The sequence below is a fragment of the Pleurodeles waltl genome, chromosome 5, assembly GCF_031143425.1.
Source record: "Pleurodeles waltl isolate 20211129_DDA chromosome 5, aPleWal1.hap1.20221129, whole genome shotgun sequence".
NCBI classification, from domain to species: domain Eukaryota; kingdom Metazoa; phylum Chordata; class Amphibia; order Caudata; family Salamandridae; genus Pleurodeles; species Pleurodeles waltl.
In genome coordinates this window covers 745,780,019-745,794,662 of record NC_090444.1, presented here as the reverse complement: position 1 = coordinate 745,794,662, position 14,644 = coordinate 745,780,019, and the positions used below count along the sequence as shown (strand labels likewise).

The window sequence follows — 14,644 nt, the reverse complement described above, 5'->3', positions numbered from 1 at the left end:
ATCTATTTAATTGTGATTAAAGACAGACCTCCTGTGTCATGTCTGAACCTGTAGGGTCTTGTGTAACACACACAATATCCTTGCAGTAATCTCTTTTTGTACAGTCTTTTTAACCTGAGAGATTGCTACCTGAGCCTGGAAAATCTGTGAGAGCCTAAGGATTGCTCTGGTGTAAAAGACTTGGAATCTGAAATAATTGGTACACCAGAGTAACAGAGGAGTATTTAAACTTCTTTTCCTTCAGGTACAGGTGCAGACTGAATATCACACAAGAGGCCTAGAAGTTTCTGTTCTGCTGTACACCCTCCCGGGGTAAAATCAAGCACACAAAAAATTCTGCAGCTTATCTATTCCTTCATCTTATTTGAATACAAGGACTTTACCTCTGGGAAACAAAAAGCAAAACAAAGATTTGGATGGAATAACCCCACCCACTTTTTTGTGGCATGCTTCATCATTGGCTTGTCCGTCCCACCATGTTATGATAATATGAACATGGTGGTCTCAATCTCTACGAGAGTGAGAAAAGAATAAATGTTTTTGGTCATTTAAGGGTTCCAGAGAGTTGTCATAAAACAACCTCTGTGTAAACCCAAGGCACTACCATTATTCATTGGGTACACAGGGCAGGATTACAAACGGAACAGAATGCTACCATGAGTTTGTCTCGGGCATACTCTCTTTTCACAGTCTGCCAGCATGTACATGCAGGTAAGAGTAAGTCTTGCGTCTACCCGTCCAACAGTTTTTTCACCTACAAACAATAAAACCAGATTAAACTCAATTCATATTTGTCCTATCTTTATCCTTTTTCTACTTTTTTCTTTTAATCTTTCAGATTCCAAAGTATTTTTCCAACTCATTCCAGCAGTATTGTGGTGCATAGCACTTGGTGCACTCATGGAATCACAGAACTCTTAGCACATTTGATGAATCAGTGGGAGCATGCTCGATTGGTGCACCTACATACCCCAGTTTTACAGGGTTTAAGCCTAGTAGTCACACCAGGGAGGAACCACTCCTGTAGTAACACTCTTATCCAAAATCAAATGAAAGAATAGTAAATAAAGTTTTAAAAAATCCACACATCAGGAGTACATAGTTCAGGTATTTATTGGAAAGTTGTCTATTCATCAATCTGACTCCCAGTAGCAGTAGCAGTGGGTATAGCTGTAAAAAACTCATTATACAACCAGTTAAAGGTCGTCCTTCCGGCCAACTTATAATCATCAAATCCCGGGCTATCTTCTGATGGCACATGTATCCCCAGACAGCGATGACAAGTTACCTCCTGTTGAAATCTGTCATTGTTACATAAGCGTAGCACATACTATGTAACATACTGGTTTATAAACACATGCTATACAGGTATACATGTGCATCTGCTAAGGCTTTCCAACTTTGTTGCTCAAAACTGACAACACATATATCTCTCCTCATGAGGAGCCCGCCTTTTGGGTGTTTTTCCCTTTGTATCATTGGTGGCAGTGGGTTTTGAATGAGCAAATAATATGACCATAACAAAATGTACCTTGTAGTCAAATGCTTACATTTATCGATTGTTGTCCGGTTATGAATGGAATCACATTGCATCATGTCACACCCCCTTCATGAATATTTGTGGAGAATATCACTCCTTTACACGTATTCTGTTACAGGGCCCAGGGGGGCATTGAAAAAGACAGGTCTTCAACTAAGAGCCCATGGTGAAAAGCTGCTATTAGTCTCTGATCCCCACACCTTACTTTATCAGGGTGCAGATTTCATTCAGCCACCAGTGTGCTTCATATTCTGTTTTTGTGCATGGTGGCACCCATGTTTTAATGGAAAGACAAACACAGTGCTGTATGTTGCAATGATTTCAGATGTGATACACAGGCATGCCCGGGGGCCTCCTTTTACGTCGGAAACACGTGCTTTAAAATGTAGATAGTACATGAGAACTGATTTGCAAGAAGGGAGGGGGAAATTCTCTGATGTTTATATTGATTAACTGTAAAGACGTTTGTTAGAAATGGGGTATCTGGTTGGCAGGCAGTTGGCACTATGTTTCAGCAGGGACCCTCACTCTAGTCAGGGAAATGGAGATACAGACTTAAGATAACTCTTGCTCACACCCCTGGTAGCTTGGCAGAAGCAGTCAAGCTTATCTCAAAGGCAATGTGTAAAGTATTTGTACCAAAACACAGTAATACAGTAAAAACACTACAAAATGGACACCACACTTGGTTAGAAAAATACCCAATATTTGTCAGAATCAAACAAGACCAGAATGTCAAAAATCCAACATACACATGTAAAGTTATGAATTTGTAAAAATAAAGAGTCTTACTCCATAGAAAACAGTGGAGATGTTGTTGTTACACAAACACCTAGTTTGTGTAAAAAATAAAGCCGCACGGGCGAGCGTGCGTTAGAAAAGTCAGCGATGCATCGATTCCTTATTCGCAAGTGAGAGGGTGCATTGTTTCTTCTGCAGCCGGGTAGGGGATGCGTTGTTTTTCTCTCCACAAGCGATTGATGCGTCTGTGTCTGGACGAGCACCTCAGATACAGGCAGATTGCAGTTGATTTTGAGGCCCAGCAATGTTGCGTGCTAAATCCATCCGCACAGGTATGAGGAACTGCACGGCATGGGGGTTGTGTAATATTTAGCAACCACAAGCATGTGTTGTGTCGTTTTCCCAGCCGTGATGCATGTGATGCGTCGACTTCTCAACCACGAGGCAGGTGGTGCGTCGATTTCTCAGCTGCGATGCAGATGGTGCATTGTATTTACAGCTGCGTTGCAGGTGGTGCGTTGAAATTTTCACCGCACCGCTTTTTTGCGTGGATTCTCACCTTGGTTCTACCAGCTTCACCTTTCAAGGGCCCAGGGACTGGCTAGGGCACTACATGGCAGGGTAGGAGTCTCAGCCGAGAGTCCAGGTGCTGGCAGAGGAAGTCTTTGATGCTCTGAGACTCCAAAACAGGAGGCAAGCTTAGTTCAAGCCCTGGGAGACACTTCACAAAAAGGAATATACCACAAGTCCAGTCTTTGTCCTCTTTCAGGCAGAAGCAGCAACTGCGGGCCAACCCAGAAAAGCACAGTGACAGGCAAAGGGGCAGTACTCCTCCTCCAGCTCTTCTCCTAACAGAGGTTTGTCTTGACTCCAGAAGTAAACTAAATATCTGGGGTTTTTGGTCCACTACTTGTATCCATTTCTGCCTTTGAAGTAGGCAAACGTCTTAGGAAAGTCTATGTTGTTAACAAGATCCATGCCTGGCTCCGGACTCACACCAGGGGGCTGGAGACTGCATTGTGTGAGGGTAGGCAGAGCCATTTCAGATGTAAGTGACCACTCCTCCCTTCACTCTAGCCCAGATGACCCATCAGGATATGCAGACTACACCCCAGCTCCCTTTGTGTCACTGTCTACGGGAGATTCATAAACAGCCCAACTGTCAGTCTGACGCAGACAGCGAATACACAAGCAGGCAGAGTCACAATGGTGAAAAAGGTGACATCAGAAACTCCAAACTCCATATATCGATCTGCTCCCAAAGGGAAACTGTACTTAAAGGTTATTTAAAGGCAGCCCCCATGTTAACCTATGAGAGATATAGGCCTTGCAACAGTGAACACCGAATTTGGCAGTATTTCACTGTTAGGACATGTAAAAACCAGCACATGTCCTACCTTTAACATAAACTGCACCCTGGCCATGGGGCTTCCTAGGGCCTACCTTAGGGGTGCCTTGAATGTATAAAAAGGGAAGGTTTTGGGCCTGGCAAGTCGTTCACTTGCCAGGTCGAATTTGCAGTTTAAAAACTGCACACACAGATACTGCAGTGGCAGGTCTGAGCCATGTTTCACAGGGCTACTCACTTGGGTGGCACAGTCCGTGCTGCAGGTCCACTAGTAACATTTAGTTTACAGGCCCAGGACACCTCTAGTGTACTTTACTAGGGACTTACTAGTAAATCAATTATGCCAATCATGGAAAAGCCAATTACACATACAAATTACACAGAGAACACTTGCACTTTAGCACTGGTCAGCAGTGGTAAAGTGCCCAGAATACCAAAACCAACAAAAACTAAATCCAGCTCAAAGTCAAAATATGGGAAACAGAGGCAAAAATGACAGGGGAGACCACTCCAAGAATGCCAGGACTAACAATGTTCTTCAAAAAAGATTTTAAAGTATACTGGGCTCCCATTCTTCCTTCATAAATAAGGACCACTGCACTCCTTATCCGTTGGATCTACGTGTTTTTGGGAAATGTAGTCCAGTCTTAGCCTCTTATCTTTTTTGTGTAAAATCTTTGTTATAATATTCTTTATTCTCATTACCAGTCACCGTTAGGGTTTTTTATAGTACATAGTCATGGTGAGAAATAGAAAAAGATTGCCTATTTTATTTCTTTGATCTTTTTTCTTGTCAGTATATAACTGTTCAGCCATAACCTAAAAAAACATATTTACTATGTGTAATAATGAAGAGAAGAGAGGCCAACTGTTAATTATGAGCCCACTTAAGTATGGCTTTTGATTTTATATTTTTTTAATAATACCGAGTTCCAAGTATTTTTCAGATGTTAGAGAAAAAAAGAGTTGGAATCAACCCCAACCCACCTGTGATCAAGGGATGTGATCATTTAGTCCCTGGGACTCTGTTCGTAGTCTATAGACACACCTCTGTTCAAATTGCAGCTGCCGTTAGTCATATGATTGTTTCTAGGTTTTAATCAATCAATCAAAACAATTTATGGAGCATGCTACTCACCCTTGAGGGTCTCAAGGCACTTGGGGGTGGGGGGGGGTCATGGGGAGGGGAAGGAGGGTCACTGTTCGAACAGCCATGTCTTGAGGTTCTTTCTGAAGAGCAGGAGGTCTTTGATTTTGCGAAGGTTGGTGGAGAGGGAGTTCCAGGTTTTGGGGGCGAGGTAGGAGAAGGACCTGCCTCCTGTGGTGGTGCGTTGGATGCGGGAGACTGTGGCTAGGGTGAGGGCGGCTGATCGGAGGTTGCGGATGGGAGTGTGGAAGTTCACTCTTTCGTTGAGGTAGGTTGGGCCAGTGTTGTGGAGGGATTTGTGTGCGTGGATGAGGATCTTATGTGATTCTCTTGTCTATGGGGAGCCAGTGAAGGGATTTGAGGTGTGGTGAGATTTGTTCGTGGCGGGGGAGGCCAAGGACGAGGCGTGCGGCTGTGTTCTGGATTTTCTGGAATTTGCGTTTGAGTTTGAGTGTGGTGCCGGCATAGAGGGCGTTACTGTAGTCTAGTCTGCTGCTGATGAGTGCATGGGTGACTGTCTTCCTGGTCTCTGGGGGAATCCATTTGAAGGATTTTTTTTAGAGTGCGGAGTGTGTGGAAGCAGGAGGAGGTTAAAGCATTGATTTGCTTTGTCGTGGAGAGGGAGGGGTCCAGGATGATGCCGAGGTTGCGTGTGTGGTTTGCAGGGGTGGGTGCAGGGCCTAGGGCGGTGGGCCACCAGGAGTCGTCCCATATGGTTTTGTTGGGGCCGAAGATGATGATCTCAGTTTTTTTTTGGAGTTAAGCTTGAGGTGGTTAGTTGTCATCCAGTTGGCGGTGTCGAGGAGAGCAGCGTGTAGGTTGGTTTTGGTGGTGGTGGGGTTGCGGGTGAGGGAGAGGATGAGTTGGGTGTCATCCTCGTTGGAGAGGATAGTGATTCCGTGTGATCGGAGGATGTTGGCTAGGGGATCATGTAAATGTTGAAGAGTGTGGGGCTGAGGGAGGACCCTTGGGGGACTCCGCAGATGATCTTGGTAGCGGTTGAGTTGAAAGGTGGAAGGCGGACTCTCTGGGTCCGGTCGGTGAGGAAGGAGGTGAGCCAGTCTAAGGCTTTGTGGCGAATTCCTATGTTGTGGAGGCTTGTGCGGAGTGTGTGGTGGCAGACAGTGTCAAAGGCTGCGGAGAGGTCTAGGAGGATGAGTGCGACGGTCTCGCCTTTGTCGACTTTGGTCGTCAGTGCATGCGATGAGGGCGGTTTCCGTGCTGTGGTTCTTGCGGAACCCGGATTGTGAGGGGTCAAGAGTGTTGTTTTCTTTGAGGAAGTGGATTAGGCAGGCGTTGACTAGTTTCTCAGCAACCTTGGTGGGGAAAGGAAGGAGGGAGATGGGGCGATAGTTGGAGAGGATCTCCAGGTCGGCTTTTTTTTTTTTTTTAGGAGAGCAGTGATTTCCGCATTCTTCCAGAGGTCTGGGTAGGTGGCGTAGTTGAAAGAGGAGTTGATTATGTCACGGGGTATGGGGGCGATGGTTGGGCTGGCTTTGTTGTAGATGCGATGTGGACAGGGGTCGGAGGGGGATCCGGAGTGGATGGAGTTTATGGTTTTTTCGGTTTCTTCGTGTGTGGTGGGGGCCCAGGTGGTGAGTGTGGTGGTGGGGTCATGAGTGGGGGGTGAGTTGGGTGAGTGAGGGGTGTGGTTGGTGGGTGTGTGTGGTATGAAGCTGTTGTGGATGTCCAGGTTTTTTTGGTGGAAGTGATTGGAGAGGGTGTCACATAGGGGCTGTGTGTGTGAGGGGTCTATGTTGCTGGCTTTGGGTTTGGCTAGTTCATTAATGATGGTGAAGAGTTGTTGTCAAGGCATGTCTTGTAGTGATCTCTTTTGGCGGTGCGTATGAGTTGGTGATGGGTGCGAATGGTGGCATTGAGGGTGGAGAAGTTGGTTGTAGAGGGTTCTTGTTGCCATATTTTCTCTTCTTGGCGGCATTTGGCTTGGAGTCTTGGAGTTCAGGGGTGAACCATGGGGCATTCTTGATGTTGCGGGTGGCGATGTGTTTTCTGATGGGGGCTAGTGTGTCTGCGCAGGTAGTGATCCATTTCGAGAGGTTGTGTGCTCCTGTGTTGGGGTCGTTGGTGTTGGGGGAGAGGGGGTTGAGAGCCAATTGGGAGTTCAGGCGTTCTGTGGGGATCTTGTCCCACATGCGGTAGGTAGGGTGTGGTGTGTTGATGGTGGTGTGTGGGGGGTTTGGTGAAGGAGAAGTGGATGCAGTGGTGGTCAGTCTAGAGGAGTTTGGTGGTGTGGGTGTAGGCTATGTGTTGGCTTGAGGTGAAAATTGCGTCAAGCGTGTGTCCTGCTGAGTGGGTGAGTGCGGTGACCAGTTTTTTGAGTCCGAGGTTGGTGGGGTTGTCTAGGAGGGAGGTAGAGTTGTGGTCTTGTAGGTTCACCAAGTGAAAGTTGAAATCACCGAGGAGGATGTAGTTTATGGAAGTGAGGGCGTGCGAGCTGATGGTGTCGGCGATGGTGTCGCAGAAGGCGGGGCGTGGTCCTGGTGGTCTGTAGATTAGTGTACCTCTGAGAGTGGAGTTGTTGTTAATGTGGATTAGGAAGTGCTTGTGTTCTGTGTTGTCGATAGTGTCTTGGGAGCTGGTGGTGACTTTGATGGTGTCCCTGTGTGGGATGACGATGCCACCACCTGGCCTGTTGAGGCGGTCTTTGCGTTGAAATTTGTATCCCTTGGGGGTGGCGATGGCTATGTCAGGTTCCGAGGAGGGGTTGGTCCAGGTTTCCGTGAGGAAGGCGATGTCAGGTGAGTGTGAGGTGATGAGGTCCCAGAGTTCTATGGCATGTTTGTGAAGGGAGCGGGTGTTGAGGAGCAGGCAGTTGAGGTGGTTGTGGTGGGTGGTGTTGGTGTGGTGCATGAGGGTGTTGTTGCGGGGTGTGTTCTGGTTGTGGGTTGGTGTGCTGTCGGGTTGGTTGGTGGGGGTGGGGGCAGAGCAGGTGTGTTAAATTCTCCAGTACGAACCAATTGAAATCATATCCATAATAATGACCATTCTCTACAAAAAGGTGCATCACGTTGGTGACCATCTTTTTACATCTAAATGTACTCATATGCTCATTGATGAGTACCCTGACTTTTCATATGGTCATACCTACGTATTTTAGCCCGCACTTGCAGATCATGTTTTAGAACACTTTGATTGTGTTACAATTGCTATGATGTACCATAGCGTTGGGAGGCCTAAATCAGTACTTGTTACTTTCCTTGTAAGGGGAAACACATTACACTGGCCGCAGAGAAAATGACCCATAAAGGGCAGGCCTGTCCCACAAAGTTCTTGTTCTTGGGCTACAACTTGGTTTCTAGTAGGGATGGGCAAAGAATTCTGCTCCGTGGCGGAGTTTGTGGAATTTTTCCCACTCTGCGTGGAGTTCCTTCGCTGAGTTTTTTTTTCTCAGGTGGGTCACCAACATTAATTTGGCAAGTGGAAAGCTGCCGCTCGAGTAGAAAATCTACCAGAGCAGCAGAAAGAGGTTAGTGCCCTCTGGCACTCCACATGATGCAGTTTGCGCTGGTAATACAGAGCGGGAAAAACTGCTGGCACTGAAAATCAACACCAAAGGTGCGACTTACCCAAAGTCTGGCACTCGCTGAACTCCGCGTAGCGCGGTGGCGGTTTTTCGGCACTTGGCAGGGTTCCGTGAACTCTGCCCAGGCCTAGTTTCTGGGTCTGGTATGTACGATTAGGTCCTTTATACTCCTCATCCTTCTGAAAGAGAACACAGGTTTTTCCTGGCTGAGTGATCCTGTGTAACAATGTTAAACAAGGAACTATTTGTAGAGAAATATTAATTTATTACAGGGTTCATTTGCCCTGTTCTGAAGTAACTGGTCGCGGCCTGTGTTCTGTGCTCTTCTTTCCGCCATTGTAATTATCCTTCTTGGGTTATCTCTATCCTTTAGTTTCGCTGTCAGTTTGTTTAGCGTTTTTCCTTATAGTCAAGATGAAGTTAAGATGAAAGAATAGATAAACTTCTATATTTTTTTTTTGCTGTTGACAGGTGCTTCCTGAAAAAAACCTCATTATTTTTCTGTAAAAAAAAAAAATGTCCAGTTCTGGTGTTATGTGCCCCCTCAAAAATGAATCTAAAATTGACTTCAAATGTATTGTGGAAGAAAGAATCATTTATTCACCTTTTTCGAGCAACTCAAAGGCTGCTCCCCACTAAACCGTTAGCCCTTCGTTCAATAAGGACTCTTTGTACACCCTCCGTCACCTCCCCTGCCCCGCCCACATTCCCCTGGTGCATCCGAGTCCCTCATTGTTTGACTATTAGTCCTTCCACCCTTCTTGAATTAGTCTATCTCTTACTTTCTCCACAGCAGGCCGACTCCTTGAGAGAGATGTCTGCACTCACACTCTTCCTCCATTCCTCTCTTTTCTCCAGCTGCTTGTCCTCTTGTTCTCCGTGTTCTTTCCTTGGCTGCTATATATGTCAAGTGAGAAGGACATGCCCACTCCTTCCCCCTACTTCTTCTGATTTTACTTGTGAGACTGGCTACTAGTTGACCCCTCGCTTAAGAGCCCCCACCCACATAAAAAACCTGTCTGGCAACCTCAGAGCTGGAGCATGTCAGTAGAGCATCACTGCTAGGTATGGGAAGGCAGGGAGATTGTAGATCATCAAGAGTAGAAAAGTAAAGTAGCCCATACGATATGGCACCTGTAGGAGTGGGATTGGGTTGGAACACCCAAGGTTTGACAGTTGTAGGAAATAGTAGAGTTGACAGTGCTTGTCAAGGGCAAGATTGCAATAACCCCCAAACTGGCACACAGTGACATCTATGTTGGAACCAGCTAAAGGTACCTGAAAATGGTTCAGTGTATTATGTATGTTTATGAAATGTATACAGTGACATAATGTCTTCCAAAGAAAATTTCTACAGGGAAATGCCCAGTGCTTATTGCCAGATGGTACTGATACATACCGAAATTGCGTGCTGCCATTAGAAAAATCTATTTAGGTTACCGATTAGCTGGGCCTTACTAAAACAAATCCGGACAAAGCATTTCAAAAACAGAACTGCAGTACTAGCTTTGAACCTCATGTAACCTGTAGGCTAGGTCAGGTGGATTTACAGCCTTTGTAGTTCACAATTTATTTGAAGACAGCTAGTTGATCTTATCCGATCTAATATATAATGTCACCATTGCAGTCACTGAATGATTGAGAATCTGCCTTTAGCTCACGATTTCCAATGGTTTTTTGAGGTTTGGACCCCTGCTGTTATGCCTCTTCCTACGAGGGTTGTGCATTGATTTTTAACTGGTTTTGGTAAAGAGAAATGGCATCTGTAAAGAAAGTTGTTTTCTAGTGACTATATGTATTGTAGTTATGGATCTGTTAAACTTCCATAGAACAAGATTTTGGGATGTCAATGACTTTGGTCCTTTTGAAGAATCTGCACAAAAAGCTTCTGAACAAAATTACACAAAACTTGCCAGAAAGTTGACGTTGATTAAGTAGTTTTTGTGCAATGTACATAGTAAAAAAAAGAACAATGTAGTGAAAGGATAGCATTTTGCACTGTCTTTATCATTAGGTTTGACTTAATTTGAGAACCCTATTTTAAAATATGAATTCAAACACTGATTGTCTTGCTGCTTGGTACCAATTCAAGGAAGATAAGAATTGGCTGTGGTTGTCATGATTTTCTGCAACAGTGTCAATTGTAGTGAATGTCCAACCAAATAAAAGTTTACCAGTTTGTCAAATATCCTAAAAATATGATTTCTTCTTTTAGGAGGAGGACTTGATGTACAGTAAGGGCGTTGTTCCCACAAACGTATGTTGAATGAAGCTTCTGAAAATCATCCTCTTAATTTCAATACCTGATTAGTGCGCTTGGATTAAGGCTTTATATTTCTACTTGGTTTCAAGACTAATCAGTGAATTGAAATATCCTCATGTTTTATTTTGGATTGGTGGGAATAGTCCACATGTATTTACCAAAGCTGTGTTATGTTAATTACCACCTTTTCCGAAGTAGTACATTTTCACATAGCCTTGATTATTGGGATTAAAGAGAAGCGACAGACAATTTTAGCTGCCTGTAGGCAGGCCTGGTGCTTCCAATTATCTAGGAGTGAAATTTAGGCCACCCCCTTGCTTGTGATTTGATGGCTTTGCTGCCTGTCTCTGTTTTGTGCTCCTGAGTTAATGGCTTTCATCCCTATTCTTGTGTTTTCGCCACCGAGCAGCATTTTGCTCTCTCAGTTTTCTAACTGGATGAGTTCCACTGCTAAGTTGAGGGGACTTTTCCCTTATTTTATTTTCAGCACTCCATAAGAGTGCACACGTTTGTTTGCTGTCCACCCATGTTTTCCTGACATATCTGAGCTCTCTTCATTCCTCTGTTCCACCCAGTTCTCCATGTCCTGACCCCCATATTGAGCATACAATTTTTAAAATATTGTTCTAATACGGACCCAACACTTTCAAAATACTGCAGGACCACTCATTTTTACACTTAATGGTCATTTAATTTTCTTTTTTAACTTAACATTTTATTCTACTCTTTTAACATGAGCTGCTGCATTTTTAACATGGTACATTAAAAATGATTGCTTGAAACGCAACACAAACCTCATAATGCATACTTGTGCATAGGGCTTTGGATTAACCTCTGTTTAATGCTAAACCCATTTAAGTTTTGCATGTATGAGTCTTGATGCAAGTGCACAATTAGAAAAGGCATTAATGGCTCAGTCAAACTGAGGCTATTGATTTTGCCAATACTTGTTTACTGAAGTGTTTGCCATTCATTTTGGGAAGCAAATGATAACTTGCTGAAATGGAGTGCATAAAAATTTCAGTCGACCATGATCATATAGTCTTAAAATTCCCCTACAATCTGATGCACTAAGAAACCCTAGTTGCCAGATTGTACTCTGGGCGTCTCATCTTGTACTGTCCTTTGAGTTTTAGGTCTTGGAAATTGTCTTTGTTGTCCCCAGTGGAACTGCTTTATATTTAATGTGCCTTTTATCTTCTACCCCTTTTACTCGAGGGCTATTGTGGGTGGTTCTCCAAGCCCTCTTTGCTTCTCCTCAGTACTCCCAAATACAGTTTACGTCCATTCCTTTATTTGTGATGTACATTGAAATATTGAGTTTGAAAGCAGACTCTGCCCAGGAAACATGCCGCCCATCGTCGTAATTTACTACCCCAGTGTGCTCTACCTTCTTTGTTAGCCACCTCAAAATGTGCCAGTGTCTGTTCCCAGAAAGCCTTTCAGCTTTCTTAAACTTATGAATTCTTGTTGGTTCGCCCTGTTTGGTGAACTGCAGTATTTCCAGTGTTTCTAAGCATTTGTTGTATTGATTTTCAAAACTCAGAACAGTACAACAGTTAAAAAAAAATAGAAATCCGTAGAGCTTCTCCTCACATACTCTGAATATTATAAGGCAATGAGCATAACAGCCCCACATGGAGTGAATCTGTACGAAGTTCCGGTTACAGGTAAAATGTTATGTCAGAAGAATGGCAAGCTAAACAATGGCTACATTTCTGTGCATGGGTGGATTTGGGCTCATTCAGATGTACCTCAGCGTTGGCCCGAAGATGATGCATGCCCGAGAAGCATGCACCACTGATAGTTTAGATTGAGGAGATTTATGCTGTTGATAGCAAAAGGTACAACTGATTTAGGTGGTGCACAAGATCAGTAGTACTGTGTTGGAACAACTGAATCAGCTTGATTTTTTTTGATTGCCTAGAAGAGACCAGGGTCATCATAGCTACAGGCAGAATAGATGCTCTTGAACCTGTGATGATCGATTGAAAATGTCAGTTCCTTTTGCAGGGTGAAAAAACAAGAAATAAATATTCCACGCAATCTAAATTACTTTCGACCATGATGGTACATTATTTGAGCTTATAATGCTGAAAGAATTTCTGTCTGGAGCAGATATTAGAAAATAATTTACATAAGTGTTATAGGTGGCCTGGTGAGAGCGACCAAGGAAAGCAACAAGTAGGGCCTTCAAAAAACAAATGTTCTTTAATGAAAAAAGAAGGCACAACAAAGGGACTCTATCTATGAATCTGTCTGTTCTGTTTTTTTAACCAGGTTGTATTGCAGAAAGGGTTAACTATTTGTTTTGGTTTTGGTGAACAAATTGGATGGTTGCGTAGAATGGTTTCCACCTGATCACGTTTATGGTGCACTGTTTTTGCAGGGCCAAATTTAAAAAGACTTGAAAGGAGTCAATTCTTGCCGGTGCATGATTTCATAGTGATTTATTTTCCTTTGGGTACAGATTTGAATAGTGGACAGCTGTATTACAAATTACCTTTCGTTTGCTTTCTTCAGTTAAGTTATTTATTTTCCATCCTAATGATTTTTCTGTAAAGCAAGTAAATATTGGTAATTCCTAATTTACTTAAATTATTTCTCTTTGGTTTTCCGCAAGTTTGTTTCGCTGTACCTTTTCACTGAGGTTTGCCACTTGCACTTTGTAATTTCAATGTATATCAAAAATCCCATACTGAATGATTTTTCATGACTTAATAAAATATTATATTTTATTGTAATAATATTTTTATCAAATCCAGCACGTTATTTCATGTGTCATCAAAACATCTTTCTTCAAAGTTAGTATTATCTTTAGTGATCATTAATATTTAATTTTTTGTACATCTTCTTTGTCCTTTTGCAGATATGCGGGCGAGATTCTGGATGAGGATGTCTATCACAGCAGGGATCTTGTCAACAATCGACCACTGCAAGCTTTGGTTGCTGGGCTAAAGGCATACAGCACTTGGGAGAATCTGGCCTGTTTGCAGGATTGTAGGGAGTGCACTGGGGGCATGGTGAGTACAACAGATATTTAGAGTTCTGGGAACCTAAGAAACAGAATGTGATTGATTCCTAAATGGAAGTATTGTGTATGATTTAAGGCTATGTATACCAAACGGCAGATTGACAGTACAAATCTTGAGTTTGTTTAAAGAGACCATAAATTTGGTATCTTATTTTATGAGTTATCGGTAACAGTAATATGTAATAGTATTTTGAAAGATTGCACCACATCCATGTTGATAGCATTTAAGTATATAATTTATGGGATTTTTCTGAACTTTTCCGTGCTGTGAATCGCAGGTTTACCCTGAGGATGAAACTCAGTGAGGACAGAAAGGGTGTGTATGATTAGGTACATTTATTACTGCTACTTTCTCAAAGATAAGAATCTGGAAGGATATACCAGCCAATTGGATAAGCAAATCAATAAAGGAATCAAGTCAACTTCTATTAAAACTCAAGTACTCTGAGGAGCGTGTCACTGTGGTCTAAGAATTGGTTCGCTTTCTCAAAGTGCTGCAAGGAACCATGGTTTCCAGGACAATTGTTCCAAGGCCATAAAGGAATTTTGAGACTGGATAAGGACGTTGAAGCAACATAAACTCTTCCATTCTTGCTAACACTGTATGTGGCTTGAGTTCTTCTGGATCCTAACACAGCCTCAAGTCCTGCCAATAACAATTCCCATCTATTTTTGATGATCATGATGATCAAGTATGACAGTAAAGTGCTTCACACTGAGACACAGACCATGAGCTCATTTGGGGCTGCAAAGCTGTGAGCGATTTAGGCACTGAAGCAGGTGAGGAGGTATGTGGCCCAGCTGTTGGAACTGTGTGCCAGCCCTCCGTTTCTGGCTCACTGGTAGATGTTGGAAGTCAGCTGTTCCATTCTGCCACAAAAGAATCTGTGAAAAAGGCTAATTCTTCACTATCTTTGGGTAGATACATTTACAGTTGCTATCTAATTAGTTCCCCTTTAAGTATTGAAGTAGTTGTATGTATATACTTAATCTATAAATTGTCTTGTTGTGTAGTGATATGGAAGGC

The 14,644-nt window shown here is 43.4% G+C and overlaps 1 protein-coding gene across 1 annotated transcript in view; it reads left to right on the top strand.

The window, feature by feature from the left end:
* Positions 1-14,644, top strand: part of ACOXL (acyl-CoA oxidase like) — a 981,865-nt gene that overhangs the window by 522,339 nt on the left and 444,882 nt on the right. The window contains exon 12 of the mRNA XM_069234707.1: positions 13,453-13,606. Within this exon, the coding sequence (XP_069090808.1) occupies positions 13,453-13,606 (154 nt within the window). The remainder of the gene's footprint in view (positions 1-13,452; positions 13,607-14,644) is intronic.